The following is a 19,430-nucleotide window of genomic DNA, read 5'->3' as shown; positions in this document are numbered from 1 at the left end:
GCAGGGATACTATAGAGAAGGTACAGAAGAGTAGAAAAAGAAGATAACTACTAGGAAGGGTAACTGGGGATATGGCAGGGATACTATAGAGAAGGTACAGAAGAGTAGAAGAAGAAGATAACTACTAGGAAGGGTATCTGGGGATTTGGTAGGGATACTATAGAGAAAGTACAGAAGAGTAGAAGAAGAAGATAACTACTAGGAAGGGTAACTGGGGATATGGCAGGGATACTATAGAGAAGGTACAGAAGAGTAGAAAAAGAAGATAGATAACTACCAGGAAGGGTAACTGGTGATATGGCAGGGTTACTATATGAAAACGATACAGAAGAGTAGAAAAAGAAGATAACTACCAGGAAGGGTAACTGGTGATATGGCAGGGATACTATAGAGAAGGTACAGAAGAGTAGAAAAAGAAGATAACTACTAGGAAGGGTAACTGGGGATATGGCAGGGATACTATAGAGAAGGTACAGAAGAGTAGAAAAAGAAGATAACTACGAGGAAGGGTAACTTGGGATATGGCAGGGATACTATATGAGAACGATACAGAAGAGTAGAAAACGATGATAACTACTAGGAAGGGTAACTGGGGATATGGCATGGATACTATAGAGAAGGTACAGAAGAGTAGAAGAAGAAGATAACTACTAGGAAGGGTAACTGGGGATATGGCAGGGATACTATAGAGAAGGTACAGAAGAGTATAAGAAGAAGATAACTACTAGGAAGGGTAACTGGGGATATGGCATGGATATAGAGAGTAGGGTATAACAGAAGAGTAATGATTTTCAGGTCAGTTGGCTTTATACGATTATGTTCTTATTCCTACAATAATGTAAACATAATATCTATATCAGGAGAAACTGGGGTAGGGCTGGCCGCGGAAAAGCGCTTACAAAGTAATTGAGTGTTTGCCACAAACTCTGATTGTCTAATACCTATATCTTTGTAACTCGATGTCTTAAACCTTTGATATTTCAAACAATGTATTCTGTAAAGTTAGATCAAATAATCTAAGCTAGAAATATTAAAGGTTTACATCTTTAGGTTGCACGGATATAGGGATTAGAAAATTTTAGTCTTTTTGCGAAAATTCATTTTCTTTGTTCGGAAAATTATTTATAGAGTTAGTAAAAGCGTTACCAAGTATTAAATTTTTTTCTTCTCCATATTTACAAAACATGGGAAACGGGCCTTTGATTTTTACTAAAGCCTCCGATTGTGCATGGAGCATGGATCAAAACAAAGTTTTTACAGATATATATATATTATATATGTAAATAGTCCGTTAATAATTTTGTGTTTATATTTAGACAAATCTACAAATCTGTATATTTAGACAAATATATAGATATATCTGTAGATGAAGATAGATAGAGATGGTTTCCTGCCAATCTTACTCTCCGATCCTGCCAACCAGAGATTACTATGATAGGACAAGACGCATGTCTACTGTGTGAATTCTGAAGAAGATCTAGAAAACCTCTTCCGGTAAAATATTATTAATACAATGACATTTGGGACCGAATTTAATGAAATTGAGCAAACTCAATGAACGGCCCACTGCCGGTTCAAATTTGAACCACCGATTCAAAAATTAAAGATTAAAGAAGGATTTTAATCGGTGATACAAATATAAACCGGCAATAAATGCAGTTCTAACTCATTAAATTCGGTCCGTGGCAAAATAAAATCACATCAAAATTGGTAAGTACGGTACGAGATCATTTAAGGTAATTTCATATTCAAACTTTTGCATCTTTTGACTATCTGTGTTATTTGTGTTGCCAAATATATATAGATTTTATTCCAATTATTCATGTTGGTACAACACTAACAATACACAAATACGTGTTTACTAATCTCCTTACTATAATATAAACACAGAAACATATGTTTTCTAATAAAACAATAAACTTTTATTTGTAATTTTAATCGGCAATATTAGACTTATTTATCGTCTTTCAACCAACATTTCCGACCCATGATTCCCACTACAGATCCACGTTAAGGTATTCAAATTTTTCGTGAAATTGACCAAAACAAAACATCGTAAAGCATTTTTTTAGTTTTCAATATTTTGAAACTATTACTTATTTATTTACTTTTCGTTTTTTAAAACGAATTTCCCTCAGTTTTGTAAAATCACGAAAAAGATATTTTTCGATTAAAAAAATGATTTCTCCAATACAACCATTTGTCCAGGATTGTGAGAAAATAATACTTCGTTTATACTTTAAAAACGTTTTAACGTCCTAATTTTCTAAAGTCGGTTTACTTTATATTGTAAAGAGAAACAATAATTGTATATGAGACGGCTAATTGTATCCCCCTGCATACACCCTACACTCTGTTTACATATACATTGTTTACATTCTCATGTTTGTTTACTTTCCCTGGGTTTACAGTATTAACGGCGAGGCTCTCTAGGCTCTAGTTTAATGTAATATAATTTAGAAACATTCAAACAATTTTCACAATCATGAAAAACGAAAGATGGAAGTAGTCGAAAAATGGAAGAAGGAGGGTTAAGAGAAGCAAGGGAGTGGAGAAATAATAAGAAAAAACGAAAGATGGAAGTAGGAGGGTTAAGAGAAGCAAGGGAGTGGAGAAATAATGAGAAAAAACGAAAGATGGAAGTAGGAGGGTTAAGAGAAGCAAGGGAGTTGAGAAATAATGAGAAAAAACGAAACATGGAAATAGGAGGGTTAAGAGAAGCAGGGGAGAGGAGAAATAATGGGAGAAAAAACGAAAAATGGAAGTAGGAGGGTTAAGAGAAGCAAGGGAGAGGAAAATAATGGGAGAAAAAAAAGAAAAAGGGAAGAAGGAGGGTTAAGAGAAGCAGGGGAGTGGAGAAATAATGGGAGAAAAAAACGAAAAATGGAAGATGGAGGGTTAATAGAAGCAAGGGAGAGGAGAAATAATGGGAGAAAAAAACGAAAAATGGAAGAAGGAGGGTTAAGAGAAGCAAGGGAGTGGAGAAATAATGGGAGAAAACGAAAGATGGAGGAAGGAGGGTTAAGAGAAGCAAGGGAGTGGAGAAATAATGGGAGAAAAAACGAAAGATGGAAATAGGAGGGTTAAGAGAAGCAAGGGAGAGGAAAAATAATGAAAAGTGACAGAAAACAGTGTATTTAAGAAGAATTGAAAAAGAAAAGAATAAAAATATTGAATATATTCTTAGTCATTGTGCTATCATTCGTTATAAACTTACGGTTATTTGGCATGTTAAAGCAATTTAAAAATAAGCAGCTGCAACAAAATTAAAATATTTTGCATTGTATTTTTTTTGTCGCATTTTCAGAGGAAAAAAGTCAAATACTGCCCCTTTATTTGTATAACCCAATGGTGTAAACTTTTGAATTTTCAAGCTTTGATTATTTGATTTTACACAATTCATAGTTCGAAATATCTACGACATTTGGTTGCAAAGATATAGGTGTTAGCAAATCAGACTCAATTCCTTTTTTTTGAATCTTTCAATTATTGTTCAGTTTACCTCTCTTTATACACTACACTGCGAAATATTTGCAATAAATATTTCCAACCTCAATTTTTTAAATGATTAAATTCTTTTAAGGTTGCTGATATTTGGACCAAACCGCGTAAATAATTAAAACTCCGCAAATAAACTTAATTACCAATAAAACCATTGAATATACATTTGCATAATTAGCAAATAAATATATATATATATATGCAGAAAGGTTTGTAATATTTTAACTGCTCCATAGGAGCCCTAAAAATGAAATTCTTCCCCTTTAAAAACGTTAGATTGTAATTTTAAGTGGCATTTTTAGTTAGAATTGCGACAATATCATCGAATACATGCATGACATATTTCGACCATTTTCTTACTTGTTTCTACTGTAAATAAGACGCACGCTGTTTTTTTGCAATTCCAGGAAATTTTTGAGGATTTTTCCGAGTCGATTATGGAAAGGTACACTTTGTATTTCTTCGACAATACCTTTTAGTCTGCCCCTGTCGAAATACTGGCGACAATTATCGACATCAGTAAAGAACACCATTTTTTTGTATTTTCCTGCTAAGTCATTTTTATGGTTCAGTTAACCGAAAACAATGAACTAATTATATGTTTATACTTTTTACATAGATATGGTTTCAAACCATAGGAGCAAGTATGTGTAAACTGTAAAATAAAAATAGAAAAATTGCTTCTATATTTCTATAAGTTTACACAGTTGGTGTTTACCGCAGAAATAAAATATTGACGATTACTGATCATATAGTGTAAACAACATCCACTAAACAAATAGATGTGTTTGAAATAAACTAAATATTAATAAATTTTAATTTAACGTGACTGTTAGTGTAATTTCATGTGACCCTCCATGCACACTGCTCAGATGGCAATACCCGGTTCACAACAGTACCTTTGCAACATTTATCTGATCAATAATGAGGAAGATAGTGATGTTTTTTCTAGGTTTAAAAATGCTTTATTATGAAATCCTATAAATTATAATTTAACGTGACTGTTAGTGTAATTTCATGTACAACAGTACCTTTGCAACATTTATCTGATCAATAATGAGGAAGATAGTGATGTTTTTTCTAGGTTTAAAAATGCTTTATTATGAAGTCCTATACGTCTTAATGCAACAGAGATGCGAATGTCACCTTTGTAGAGAAACCATAAAGATAAAGTTTCCGAAATCATAATTAAACATTATAATACCAAATTTATACTTAATCAGGTAAAACATAGAAAACTCATTTTCTTGATTAGATAAAGCTTTCAGAGTATAAACTATTTTGCATTAGATCAGGCATTTTATAAATGTGAAGTCACTTTAATGATTAATAACTGTACAACAAGAATAAGATGAGAGAGGTTGCGTGAATCCAATAAAATAGTAATGTATAAGAATTTTAATTTAAGAATTTTAAACACACTTGATTAGAATTTCTGTAGATCAAAACATAGAATATAGTTTATGGTCAAAACCCTTTAGATTAGATTCTCGGTAGATCAAAACTCTTTTAGATTTCTGGAGATCAAACTATTTTGTATCAGATTCCTTCTATAGATCAAACCCCTTTGCAGAATAAACTTTCTGGAAATTGAAACCCTTTAAATAAGATTCTCTGGAGATCGAAACATTTTAGATTCGACTTTGTGTAGATCAAACCCCTTTAGATTAGATTCTCTGTAGATCAAACCCCTTTAGATTAGATTCTCTGTAAATCAAACCCCTTTAGATTAGATTCTCTGTAGATAAAAACCCTTTAGATTAGATTCTCTGTAGATCAAAACCCTTTAGATTAGATTCTCTGTAGATCAAACCCCTTTAGATTAGATTCTCTGTAGATCAAAACCCTTTAGATTAAACTTTCTGTAGATCATAACCCGTTAGATTAGACTTTCTGTAGATAAAACCCCTTTAGATTAGACTTTCTTTAGATCAAACCCCTTTGAATTAGACTTTCTGTAGATCAAATCCCTCTAGATTAGACTTTCTGTAGATCAAAACCCTTTATTATATAAGTTTCTCTGTAGATCAAACCCCTTTAGATTAGACTTTCTGAAGATCAGAACCCTTCAGATTAGATCCTCTGTAAACTATTTAGATTAAACTTTCTGTAAATCAAAACCCTTCATATTAATTTCTCTGTAGATCAAAACCCCTTTTATTAAACTTTCTGTTGATCAAAACCCTTTCGATTAGATCGTCTGTTAAGATCAAAACCCGTAAGTTTGTTAACGATCATTACCGACGCACTTTTGGTAACGATTGTTAACGACGTACTTTCGATAACGATCGATAACGACGTACTTTTGGTAATGATCATTAACGACGTACTTTAGGTAACGATCGTTAACAGCGTATTTTTGGTAATGATCGTTAACAACGTACTTTCGGTAACGATCTTTAACGACATACTTTCTGTAAAGATCGTTAACGATGTACTTTCGGTAACGATCATTGACGACGTACTTTCGGTAACGATCTTTAACGACATGCTTTCGGTAACGATCACTAACGACGTACTTTTGGAAGCGATCATTAATGACGTACTTTCAGTAACGATTGTTAACGACGTACTTTTTTAACGATATAATAAAATTTATGGTCGAAAAACCCTTTGATCAGAAAAACTCTTAGATCAGAAAAACTCTTGAATCAGAAAGCTTTAATCAGAAAAACTCTTAGATCAGAGAAATCGTAGATTAGAAAAACTTTTAGATCAGAAAAAACCCTTAGGTCAGAAAAACTCTTAGATCAGAAAATCTTAGATTAGAAAAACTCGTAGATAAGAAAAACCTTAGTCCGTGTCCTCAAGAGTGAATTAGCAGTAACAACCATAAAAAAAACATTGTTAAACTGACATCCATAAACCTCTTTATTGCAGAAGTTTGTTCTAAAAAATCAAATCAATGTAAAAAAATCCTTTGGATTTGAATTCCATGAATCAAAGGCAAATGTAACAAATAATAATATTCATATTATATTTATAATGTGTTATGTGCTTGTTAATGTATAAAACCTTTTAGCGCACCATCTATATTTGAATATATATATATATGTAAATCTACAAACATGAGAACATTTACACAATGATTAATTTATTAATGAAAAATATTATGCAGCAAGAAATACATTGAGCGATAGATTTGTGCGTAGAGTCTTGCACAGTTTGGGAAACTGTGAATAATCAGTTACATTTATATTAAACACTTTTTCTAAAATTATATGTAAAAATAAGTGAGTTAGAGCGATAAAATCAAGACCTAAGGCGTTGCGACACTTTAAACTTTAAAGGGAGTGTTCGCGAGAAATGAAAGGGGGTGGCTTGCGGCAAAAAATAAGCGCTTTTTATCGCTACAAATCTTACCTCTATCTGTTGCGTCTAATTGTTAAAAACGACTCATGCTAATAAACGTAGCGTCCATACAAATTCAGAAAGTAAAATAATCAATTTAATTCCAAACAAATCATTCAGATATTACACGGCATTCGTATATAGTTGATATTTCATAATCATTTTTATTTTTTATTCTTTGAATAATAGTTTGCTGGCGCTGGATTTTCTAACATTTCTGGAAAATATTAAAATGTCGTCTTCATTATCAAAAATCCTCGAAAGAGGAATAAATGTTTTCAAAAGTAACTGTCAGATCATAAAAAAATAAAAAATATTATGATATATCAACTATATATGAATGCGTCGAAAAATTATCGATGATTCTTGGTTGTAATATCTGAATGATTTTATATGGACGCTACGTTCTTCAAACAATTTTCTCCTTATAGACGCAACAGATAGAAGTAAGATTAGAAGCAATCAAAAGCACTTATTTTTCGCCGTAAGCCTATACCCTCTTTCATCTTTTGCAAACACTTCCTTTAAAGTCGGCCCCGTCTTAAAAATTGATGAAACTTTTTACAAGAAGACTGAATCTATGTAGAACAAAGACGATATGAAAGTCGTTATTTAATTCCGATGTTTATTAGAACACTTGCTGTAGGATTTTTCAGTGGTTCATAATTTTTTTTCTCTTTTGAAAAATAACAATTTAGAATATTTATTAAATCAGAAATCATATAATAAATATAGATAATTATACTTTATAACTGGATTTATTGCTATTAGTTCCCAGGCTTGTATACAGATAGTAATTATATTAATTAGAGACAATAATCACATAATTAGGTCATTAAATACTTCAATTGTTTTTGGCTTAATTTATGTAAGAAATAGACTGATGATTCAAAAAGTCTCATGGTATCTAATAATGTTAATATTTTTTGCAAAAATTGCAAAAAAACGTTTAAGACGTTAAATCTAAACAGAATCTTGATCACTATCATTTTTATGAATTTCTTGATGCAACAAAATGAAATTTCCTACAAACGTATTTTTCACAGATCTAATATTTGCTTTATTTGTCCGTTTTCCTACTAAAGCAATTCGTAGATATGTAATAAGTTGAAGGGACTGTGAACCTCTAGTTATAGCTATATTCGATTCACAATGGCACTCTTTAACCTTTGTTTGATCAAGAATAAATTAAATATCTTAGATCTTCTGGCTAACAATTGGTTATTTTCAATCGGGGTTTCTCTGAAGAAATTGTTAAATTAAATTAAATTGTAGAATAGAAAAACAGATTGTTTAATCAGACATGCCTTTCTTCACAGAAAGGGTCACTTAAAATAATTAAGACAGTCTCTTTAAAGATAAAAATGAAAAATAAGAAATGTACAGTTGTTTAGTTCAAAAATAAGAAATGTACAGTTGTTTAGTTCAAAAATAAGAAATGTACAGTTGTTTAGTTCAAAAATAAGAAATGTACAGTTGTTTAGTTCAAAAATAAGAAATGTACAGTTGTTTAGTTCAAAAATAAGAAATGTACAGTTGTTTAGTTCAAAAATAAGAAATGTACAGTTGTTTAGTTCAAAAATAAGAAATGTACAGTTGTTTAGTTCAAAAATAANCTCCCCCCATTATCATTTCTTTTCCGTGACTGTCTCCTTCTCTATACCCCCTTCCCAAATTATTATCCATTTCGCATTATATAAAATAAAGTGGAACAATTAAGCTGTCAATTTATTTTATATAAATAAGAAAAATATTTGCCCAGATCATTTCCTGCAGATAGATTCGATTCGGTCCATTTCTTATATTTCTTATTAATCACTTAATATCCTATCACTTCCTTTTGCGTCAAACTGCTGGAAAAATGCGTATTTTATCATCCTGAGTCTTAAAGGGATTGTAGACATAATTTCAAGTGGATCTTCAGTTATGATACGGTGATAAGCGGTTATATCAATACAATGAAGACGACTTTTTATGTAGGTTTTGATTGTTAACAAGCTTTTTTCTAATTACAAGTTTATAAGTAATCAAAGAGAAGCATTTTTAATTGACAGCTTCTCTTGACTTTTATGTTTATGTGTGTCCATGCAGTCTGAAAGCTTAATTCAAATCCAAATTGAAATGGAAAGTCGTCTTCACTGTATTGATTTAATCGCCTACCAGCGTATGTAAAGTGGCATGTCCGATATATCCTTAAAAGTTCAGTTTAACAAAGAATTAATGACTTTTTAATGTTTTTTTCTCAGAACAGTGATTATTTTAATTGTAAGTTCTCTCTAACAACGATCTAAGCTTCAACAATAAAGGAGAACATTGCAGTAATTAAACATTGATAAAGCTAGAACAAAACGACGATATCATCAACATTTTGATCAGATAAAGGTTTAGGGAGTACCGTTGTGAATCAGGCATGAAATTTCAACGACAGTCCTTTTGAATTTATGTTTAGAGAGTGTTCTTAAAAAACTAAATTTTGTTGATACAATTGAAATCTCAATTTCTCAAAATACCTGTTTTTTTTGGCTTCGTTTTTTGGCTCAAATATTTGGTTAAGGTGTCAACATTAGATTATTGAGTTTAATACTTGACAATTCGGCCTTTGATTCAATTCTGTTTTTGTTCCAAAAATTTTTTTCATTTTCTCTTTTAGCAGCCATTAAACTTTCTTCCAAAACTTTGATTTCTTTGGCCGCTTCCATTGCAATTTCTTTTAAAGTGTCGATTTCTATTTCTTTTAACGCTTGAATTTCCTTTGCAGTCATATATCCTTTTGCAATCTCTGCCTCAATTTCGTGAATTGCTTCAATTTTTACATCAGTGTCATCTTCAGTTTTAATTTCTCTAGCAATTTCATCCAATGCTTCATTAAGAATAATGTTATCTCCTGAAGTTTCTGACATATATTCTCCTTCAGCATTAGAGGGATCTTTCTCTATCCCTGTATTCTCAGAGTCTGCTTGAATACCATACACTATTTCAAGATCTGTATCTTTCTTAGAATCTTCTTTTTCGTATTTTTCGTCTTTAGGAAAATTATCTTTTGAAGCTCGGAGAAATCTTTCAATGTCTTCCTTATCCTCCTAAACAATATAGATTTTAATAGCACATTATAGGAACTAGAACTGCAACTTCAGGTGACTCTTACTGTTCAAAATACAACGGTACCCTTTAAACCTTCTTATGATCAATGATTATGTAGATATTACTATTTTTAGTAACCCCCCTTGACAAATTCCTGACAACGTCCCTGGTTATACAATGTAAACTGTGACCTCGAATCTCTCGGAACTCAATTTTTTGCTAGAAAAATAAGGATACTTACACGTTATCCTTGATCGGAAAAAGGTTCAAAGGGTACCGGAGGGAATCAAACATACCACTCAAAAAATGGTTGGTAAGTAAAATATAAAATCATGCTAACCTTTCTAACAGGAATTTTATTATCACGTTGTTTGCTCCAAACAAAGTGGAACAGATTTCCTAAACATTTTAATAATTAGTATATACCATAGATAAAGATAGATTGAAAATAATTATAAATTAATAATTGATTTTTAATTGAGTTCGTATTCTTGATATTTAATTGATTGTAATGATCGGTTTTATCAAATAACAGTTAGATTTCAATTTTAAATAAAGTGGTATATTGCGGATTTTAATCTTTTGCGGATATTTTTGCTTCAGGCTGCAGGAGGTGCAAATTATTGCAATATTTGATATCTTTTTAATTTGCTCGAAATAGTTTTTGTAATCAATCGTAATATTAATATTTTGCATTTCCTTCCTTAATAAACATCGCCCCCCCCCCTTTACACTCCTCCCTCCCCCATGCACCTTGTACTGTAATAATCGTATATAGAACTAGTTGAAGCTTGGCGGTGCCCACGTGGAATTTTTAAAAAAATTGATGAAAAAATGTTAAATCTATGTACAAAAAGATTCTTTTTAGGCTAGTTAATTTTGAAGTACAGTATCATAACCCGAGGCCCCAATACTCGGAAAAAAATTAGGATATCTATGTACAAAGGATTGTTTCTATGTTTAGTTTGGAGTATCTGGCAAAATGGCCCCAATGAAGGTATATAATTGTTATGTTGGAAACCCACCAGGAAATGTGGAAACTATGGCTACAAAAGAATTTTAGTTTAAAGGCAAACCTTTAAAGAAGAAAAATTTCGTAATTGCACGCAACTAAAAATCTTAAATTGACTGATGTGTGGTGTGAAAAAGACTTAGTTAAAGCGTCCTAAATTTCTAATTCATTATTACAAAATATTGATCCCTGATGTTTTGCCTTTAATCCCCGGATTACCAGATCAAATGTTAATCTGGGGATAAACGGAGAAATCTTGAAACAGAATTTATCTAGCTTTACTATTTAAAATCTGCAGTTCATGACGTCGTCAGTTGGTTCTCCATACCCCTGGCAGCTTGATTTAAAGAGACTATTGACGTATTTTCAATTGTGACCCTCCAGTCGTAGAATCCGCTTCACGACAGTAATATTTAAATAGACTAATTCAAGGAGGATGAATGCATCCGTATATCTCTACAGAAATTTGAATTCCATTTTGAGTAATTTGATCACTATTTTAGAGATAAACACATTGAGTACTCGGTCTTCGATGATCAGTTAAAGGTTTGAAGGGTATCATTGTGAATTGGGCATTCCCCTCTTAGCATAGATGCCAGAGGGTCATTTAGAATTACGCGTACACTAGTATATGTTAGTAAATAAGCGTGGTAAGTAGGAAGGGTTGAGTTTGGTGTGGATAGAGTGGGATAAAGTTTAATATTGCTCACATTACTAAATATAATTAAATATAACAAGTAAAGATAAAACTAAAGTGAATACAACTTTCAATGATCTATAGTTTGATAAAACTTAATTCACATGTTCTACTCATGTAGTTTCATATCTCGATATACTTTGCTTGTATTTCTGTCCGTTTGTGTCCGATAAACGTTAAAACAATTAAACCTAAAATTTTTGAAGCAACTCCATGACCCCAGGGAAGGTTTATAGTTACTCAAAATTACAATAAATTATCTAACAAAATTTTGCAAATCCTCAAAAAAATATCATAAAATCCGCGAACTTTATTGTTATTGTTTTATTATTGTATCTAGGTTAAAATATAACAAAGAGAAGATGCTTACAGATAGAGCCACAATTATAGATTGAAAAAGAAGCCTAGTTAATTATATTCAATTAAAGGGAATGTATGCGTAAAAACGGTGAGTCTCTCAGTACGAAATTTTAAAGGTGCCGTCTTCATTCAACGTCTAATGAACGGCTTTTAATTATATAAATTCTATTCTTACCCAGATCTAGAATTGCTGAGAATCCATTGTCAAGTTCTCCGTCCAGTTCATTTTCAGACCCGGAGTTAGAGTAGAATTTAGGTAACCCTTCCAGAGATATATAATCAATATCAGGTTCCATTCGTCCGTCAATATCAGGTTCCATCCGTCCTTCAAAATCAGATTTCATCCGTCCTTCAATATCAGATTCCATTCGTCCTTCAATATCAGGCTCCATTCGTCCTTTAATATCAGATTCAATCCTTCCTTTAATATCAGATTCCATTCGTCCTTCCATCTCTGGTTCCATTCGTCCTTCCGTCTCAGGTTCAATTCGTCCTTTAATATCAGGTTCCACCCTCCCTCTACTACTGGGGAACCTGGATCCAGTTTCCTGAACTAGTCCGAAGGTTGGAGCCGGAGTTACAAATACAGTATTGAGAGAAGGGAGACCTAGAAAGGATTTAAGATTATAATCATCCTTCCTTCTTCGTCTCTCCTCCTCTGCTGATACTTCAATCCTCTGCGCACCAGAGTATTCACCTGGAAACAGGGTGTTCATCAAGTAATTTAAAATCTAATGTGGAATTCTTGAAATTCATTCGTCCTTCCATCTCTGGTTCCATTCGTCCTTCCGTCTCAGGTTCAATTCGTCCTTTAATATCAGGTTCCACCCTCCCTCTACTACTGGGGAACCTGGATCCAGTTTCCTGAACTAGTCCGAAGGTTGGAGCCGGAGTTACAAATACAGTATTGAGAGAGGAGAGACCTAGTAAGGATTTAAGATTATAATCATCCTTCCTTCTTCTTCTCTCCTCCTCTGCTGACACTTCAATCCTCCGCACACTAGAGTATTCACCTGGAAACAGGGTGTTCATCAAGTAATTTAAAATCTAATGTGGAATTCTTGAAATAAGAGATAACGAAAATGATATTGACATTAATCTTTGCAAAAATGATGTTGACATTATACTTTGCAAAAATGATGTTGACATTAATCTTTGCAAAAATGATGTTAACATCAATCTTTGCAAAATGCTGTTGATCTTAATCTTTTCAAAAATGATGTTGACATTAATCTTTGCAAAATTGATGTTAACATTAATCTTTTCAAAAATGATGTTGACTTTAATCTTTACAAAAATGATGTTGACATTAATCTTTACAAAAATAATGTTGATATTATTCTTTGCAAAAATTTTGTTGACATTAATCTTTGCAAAAATGATGTTAACATTAATCTTTGCAAAAATGATGTTGACTTTAATCTTTGCAAAAATGATGTTGACATAAATCTTTGCAAAAATGATGTTAACATTAATCTTTGCAAAAATGATGTTGACATTAATCTTTGCAAAAAAAACCCATATGTTAAGAAACTGTGGACGTAATTTCATAAATGCATAATATTTTTATCACATTCTTTTTGAACGTTGATTATTTTAAATTGTGGGTTCTCTAAAGTGGCCGAATTTAAAGAATTTGAGCCGTGACTTAAATTTGAGAGGCGGCTCAAATATGATTGGTTTCACTTAAAATTGTATTCAATGTTTCAAGACTTAAGCCGGCGCTCAATTCCGGTTTTTGACGGATTTAAGACGCGGCTCAATTTCATTAAATTCGTACTCTGAGCATTTAATTCTGCTTTAGGATTAATATTTGAATAAATTGTCAAAATGAACCAGTTTTCAAGCTAGAAACACGACGATATCCTCCACATTACTAAGTTAAGTAAAGGTTCCAAGTTACTGCTGTGAATCGGATAAACCCCTCTTTAAAATTTCAACAACTGTCCCTTTAATTAAGATGAATTATCTCTCTCTTAAATCAAAATAGTAAAGTCATTTATGTTAGCATTATGTTTTGTAATGATACGTGAAAAGATCTAGATTAAAAATAAGAATTGTTGATTTTATCTATTGTAATATAAAACTAATTATTATGCTTGTTTCCTCATTCTCAGAGGGTTGGGTTTAGATTAGGCGTAATTGAGTAATGAGGATTAATAAAGCACTAGCGTTGCCCGGGGGGTTTTCAAAAATATTTTTTTACAAATACTATTATTATGGTTTGGCGGGCTATTTGTAGATTGGAAGCACAGCTAATTTAAATATTTTTGGTTAGAACTTCTTTTATCTAACATAAAAAAGAGTTCAGTCTAAATGAGAGTGAGAAAATTTTGCCATTTGCTAATTTTTGAAAATATTTTTAACATAGTAATAAAAAGTTACCAATTTAAAGAAAGGAAAAACATTGATGTCTCAGTCATTAATGTTAGATAATGGTTTTATAGCTTTACAAGTTTTGGTGTTCCTAAATCTACGTAAAGTTTGTAAGGAGACGAGGGGGGGATGGCCTCCCGCGCAACCCAAGATGTATTAACCATTCAAAAATTCTCGAGCTTACAATAATTGTTTAGACGTCAAAGTTAAGGCTTGGTACCAGTGTGAATCATTGAGAGCACACTTTAAGTTAACAATAACAATTGCTCACCTCTGGTTGGAACACTAACCGCCTGGTAATAAGGTTGAAGAAAGGGAAGTGATTTAACAATCGTTCTCTAAAATATTAAAGTTAAGAACATATAATTTTAATTTTTACAATTTGAAATTTTGTTACAAATCTCATTATTTATTTATTTTACATCGTTCAGACTTACACCTACTATAAGAGTCAAAGTTTTTAATACTTTTATAAAAGCAAATAAATTGTAGAGAATTCAATTTTTAATAAAAATGACTTGTTGTCAGGTTTTTGTTTCATCTAGAAGCTAGAAAACCTTGAATACTAAAAATGTATGAAACAGAATGCCCTACTAATATTTCATACATATGAATATCATAAATCAAATTCAAAATGGCTGACATGGATTCTCTTCTAAAGGTAAAATTGAACCCTGGAGATTTAAACTAGTTATGGAGAGACAGCTGAACCGTTGAAAGGTGATATTTCCTGTTGCAGGGTTTCACGATATAAACATCCATACAAATTATCCACACAACTAGAACATTACACAAACTTTGTCCGACAAACCACACATGCAAACAGTAAAATACAAAAAACATGTGAAAAAGGAAGACAACATTTAAGCAATCTTAAGTGTATTTGATGTCGTAATACGAACTATAAAGTTGTAATGTACAGTGCAAACCAGACAACTCTGGAATATGAAGTAGATTTTTAGACTTAAGTTATGACTTTAAATAGTCCAAGTCTGCAGTGTAAACAGACTCATTTTACTTAATAAGTGATTTAATGACTTAATATAAAGCTATTTGCTTGGTAGCAACATCGAATGCGCTTCAGTATTTCTATAATGTCGTCTTCCTCTTCTGCAGTTTTCTGGTTATTAGTTTGAAAATCAANAAAAGGGCAATTAGAGCAGTAAATAATAGTTCATTTAAGGCACACTCAGATCCAATATTTTTCAGATTAGAACTCCTAAATTTTGATGATACATATAAACTAGGTGTGGGACAACCAATTAAAACAACCTACTCTGGTTAGGCGGGTCCAAACTACATAGTAAATTGTGATTTTTTTATTTGTATTATCTCGTGCTGTGTAGTTGAATAAAAATATGAATATGAAATTGTTTCAGATCTCTCGATTCTCATCGGTCAATAAATAAGTGAGTTGACAGGGCTTGAATATATTTATATAAGTTGAGTCTAACAGTCGTCTTCCTATTCCACTGCACATTGTTATGGGTCCTACTGTAGTTGTTTATGCAACACAAATCAAATGTCTTTAATTACTGTAATCTAAAGAATGTACAATGTACAACTAAGGAACAGAAAACTAGGTAAACCACAAAGGAAGAAATTTTAGAGACGAATGTAAAATAATTTATTCAGTCTATTCCATATTATCTTTACTCATTGCAACATACACTCTTGTTTCTATCATTTACAGATAATTTACTTTATCATTTAAACAGATTAATGATTTATTTAATGTTCAAATCTTCACATGTTTACGCTTTAAGTAAATATTTTTGGTAATTGATTTATACTTTTTTGAAATTCTGCTCATATTTTCAAATATTTTACATCCGGTATCTTCCTTCGTCGTCGTCGTCTCGTCAATACAACCGGAACAAACTAGATATTAAAGGGATTGTTAATTTTTTTGAAAATATATAATTACCATTTTTGATGTAACTTTAAGAGAAATAAAATAATCAAAAATGTTTTTTTTTAATTGACTTAACCCCCATGGTTTATTCTTTATAACTTAAAGAGGGCTTACACTACATAGAACCCTCAAAGTTCTTCACTTTTTCAAATTCATAATTGTGAAAAAATTTAGCAAAGAAAAATGTTTGTTTTTTGATGCACAGGGTGTAATCGAGAGAGTGGTCAAACGGTGTTCTAAAAAATGGATGTTATAACATGCGTCACATTTTAATATTTGTCAAAAGTAAAAATCAACATTTTACCGACGTAATTTTTAGAACTTTTGAAAAACCCTCCCTTGCTGAGGTGATAAAAAGCTCTGCTCATTCCAGAAGTTGTGTTATTATGAAGTTTATTTTCATAACTGTGAGCTGAAATCCATGCTCCAATTGGTAAGAAACCGTCTATAGGTTTTTGTTAAAAAAAATGTCATCCTAAAGTTTAATGTTAAAAACTACTCTGAACACACTTTGTTCTGCTACTTCTTTTGATGAATAATTTATCTAAAAATGGTCCTAAAACCAACCTGTTGTTGGGTTTCTCCGGGTCCTAGTATATGCTGGTAGGAGAATATTGGTTTCTGAGGACTACCAAAACTAAGGCAAGCGTAACTCCCACTTGTTGGAAACCTACACAAGTCCTCATGTCCTCCAGGCCGACCTCGAGATCCTGGTCCTAGGGGAGTAAGATTATTGGAGGTCAAGGGAAGTATGGAGGTAAGAGAGGGAGTAGGGAGTAACGAAAGAGGAGCAGATTTCAAGGAAGGAAAAATAGGAACGGATTGAGGAGAAAGACTGAATGATGGAGGTGTAGGACTGAATGATGGAGGTGTAGGACTGAGTGATGGAGGTGTAGGACTAAAGGATAGAGGTGTAGGACTAAAGGATGAAGGTGTAGGACTAAAGGATTGAGGTGTAGGACTGAATGATGAAGGTGTTGGACTAAAGGATTGAGGTGTAGGACTGAAGGATGGAGGGGTAGGACTAAACTGTGCGGAAGTAGGATTAAATTCAGTAGGTGTAGGACCAAATGAAGGATGTGTAGGACCAAATGAAGGATGTGTAGGACCAACTGGAGAATGTGTAGGACCGAATTGATGAGGTGCTGGTGTAGGTGTTCCGGAAAGAGTATTCGGAGAGGGCCTTCGTGGAAATGGGTTTAAAGGCAAAGGTGTTGGAGTAAATGATCCTGGTTGAGAGGATACAAGCTGTTGTGCCAGGGTTGGAGCAAACTGATGATGAGCTAGTGAAGGGTTAGGAATAATAGGCTGAGCATGACTGTGAACAAGTGGAGCAGGAGAATGAGCACTGTGGGAAGAATGAGGAAGATGAGGGATGGGAACTTCATGATGAGGATCTATATGTAGGCTGTGAGGATGATGAATATTTGGTTGCTGAAGAGCAGGAGGAGGATGGGGATGAAGTTGGAGAGGAGCAGGGGGAGGATAGGGTTGGACCTGATGAGGGGGAGGGGGAGGAGAGAATGGAGATGATGGAGCTGGAGAAGAATAAGGTAATTCTGGAGCATCATAGAGTTTTAATTTAATATTGATGAATATTAAAATTGAATTCGATATAGATGAATTTTCAAAATTTAAGTGAACGTGGATTAAATTTAATATATTCATGATTTCAAACTAAATTAGTTATGGATTAATTTTTATACGTCGAATTCCTCCTGGATGAATATCTAAAAATAAATTTAACATGGATGAATTTTTAAAATTGATTTTGATCTGGATGAATATGACATTGTCATCTTTGCATGAAGGGTCATTTAAAATTAAGGATACAGTCCCTTTAAGATAAATTGACGAAATCTTGTTTGATCATGGTAAAATGGATGAATTGCATATAAATCAAAAGAACGGATTACTCACCTCGATTCTAATTTTGCATTTATAATGGAAATAAATTGAGATTTTGTCACAGACATAAACTGTCTATCCCTATATCTTTGAAACCTAATGGCGTAAACCTTTGATATTTTAAATTGCAATTATTTGATTTCACAAGAATTTTACAGTATTGGGCTTCAGAGAAAAATGGATTAGAAGTACAAGAGTTTGAGACAAAGACTTAATTCATCTCCAGATGGATAAATACCTGAAGTGACCGTACTCCCATTCTTCTATTGGTCTACAGTACCCGTACTCTGAGCAGCACGGTGCAAAGCCCGGGCACCCGTACTTCCACTGTACATCATAGGATCTGAAGGGGTAAGCTGCACAGCTTCCCTCTCCTGTACCCGCCCCAAGATATCCACAGTTACCCCCACCAATCAGAATAATTAAATATATAAATACAAACATGGTTTACTGCATTATATTATCTGAAATCAAAAATTGTAAAAAAAGGGAAAAATAGGTTTATGATAGAAGACAATTCTTGACATTAAGTGATAACCAATAAACAACATATTGATTGTCGTCCTTGCGATGTCTTTAAATTTTAGTGTACTTCATAACTTTTTTTATAGATAAATGGCATCAAAATGTTCAGATATCGGAAATTTTGTGTTGAGTATTGTTCATCCATGGAATGCTTAATCTCGATGTCCAAGTGGACACATTTAAACTTGATCATAAATGTTATTGAAGTTATCTGTACAGGGTATGGCCATAACGTAATATCGAAGAGGAACTTTTAATTTATCTGTAGGTCTGTATAAAATAGATGTCAATGAAATTAAAATCAATGCTTTATCCTGTTAGATTAACAACTCAAAATATTTTACTTCAGGAGACATTTCACAGAAATAACAGGTTTTAGCGGAATTTATGATAAAAGATTATTGAAGTTCGTCTCGTTTTTTATTTTCTCATTACTATGAATGTACATACTTTTATCAATTATTTTTTTATAAACATTCAAAGTTTTGTAATTTAATCTTTTTTGCAAAGTTTGCCCACTATAAAGTGAAATGGTAAACATTGGCAGAGAAAACAGATTTGGAGGAATAATGTTTCTTGATTATTATAATTTTAGTTTTTAACACGAATCTTTCATCTTTGAAATAATTGCAGCATTCATTCGTCCAACTAATTTTACAAGTAAAACTATCTAAATAAATAACATGAAGAATTTTGTTAGATTT

At 32.4% G+C, this 19,430-nt stretch overlaps 1 protein-coding gene across 1 annotated transcript in view; it reads right to left on the bottom strand.

The window, feature by feature from the left end:
• Positions 1–8,567: 8,567 nt before the first annotated feature.
• LOC111700432 (uncharacterized) overlaps positions 8,568–19,430 on the bottom strand; it is a 22,665-nt gene continuing 11,802 nt past the window's right edge. Inside the window, exons 2-5 of the mRNA XM_023471334.1 lie at positions 14,650–14,716; positions 12,178–12,699; positions 10,274–10,332; positions 8,568–9,932 (exon numbers count right to left, since the gene is read on the bottom strand). Coding sequence (XP_023327102.1) covers positions 9,402–9,932; positions 10,274–10,332; positions 12,178–12,466 — 879 coding nt within the window. The 5' untranslated portion in view covers positions 12,467–12,699; positions 14,650–14,716 and the 3' untranslated portion in view covers positions 8,568–9,401. The remainder of the gene's footprint in view (positions 9,933–10,273; positions 10,333–12,177; positions 12,700–14,649; positions 14,717–19,430) is intronic.

The sequence above is a fragment of the Eurytemora carolleeae genome, unplaced genomic scaffold, assembly GCF_000591075.1.
Source record: "Eurytemora carolleeae unplaced genomic scaffold, Eaff_2.0 scaffold382, whole genome shotgun sequence".
In the NCBI taxonomy this organism is placed as follows: Eukaryota; Metazoa; Arthropoda; class Copepoda; order Calanoida; family Temoridae; genus Eurytemora; species Eurytemora carolleeae.
The sequence above is the reverse complement of the archived record's forward strand: the minus strand, read 5'-3'. Positions and strand labels throughout refer to the sequence as shown.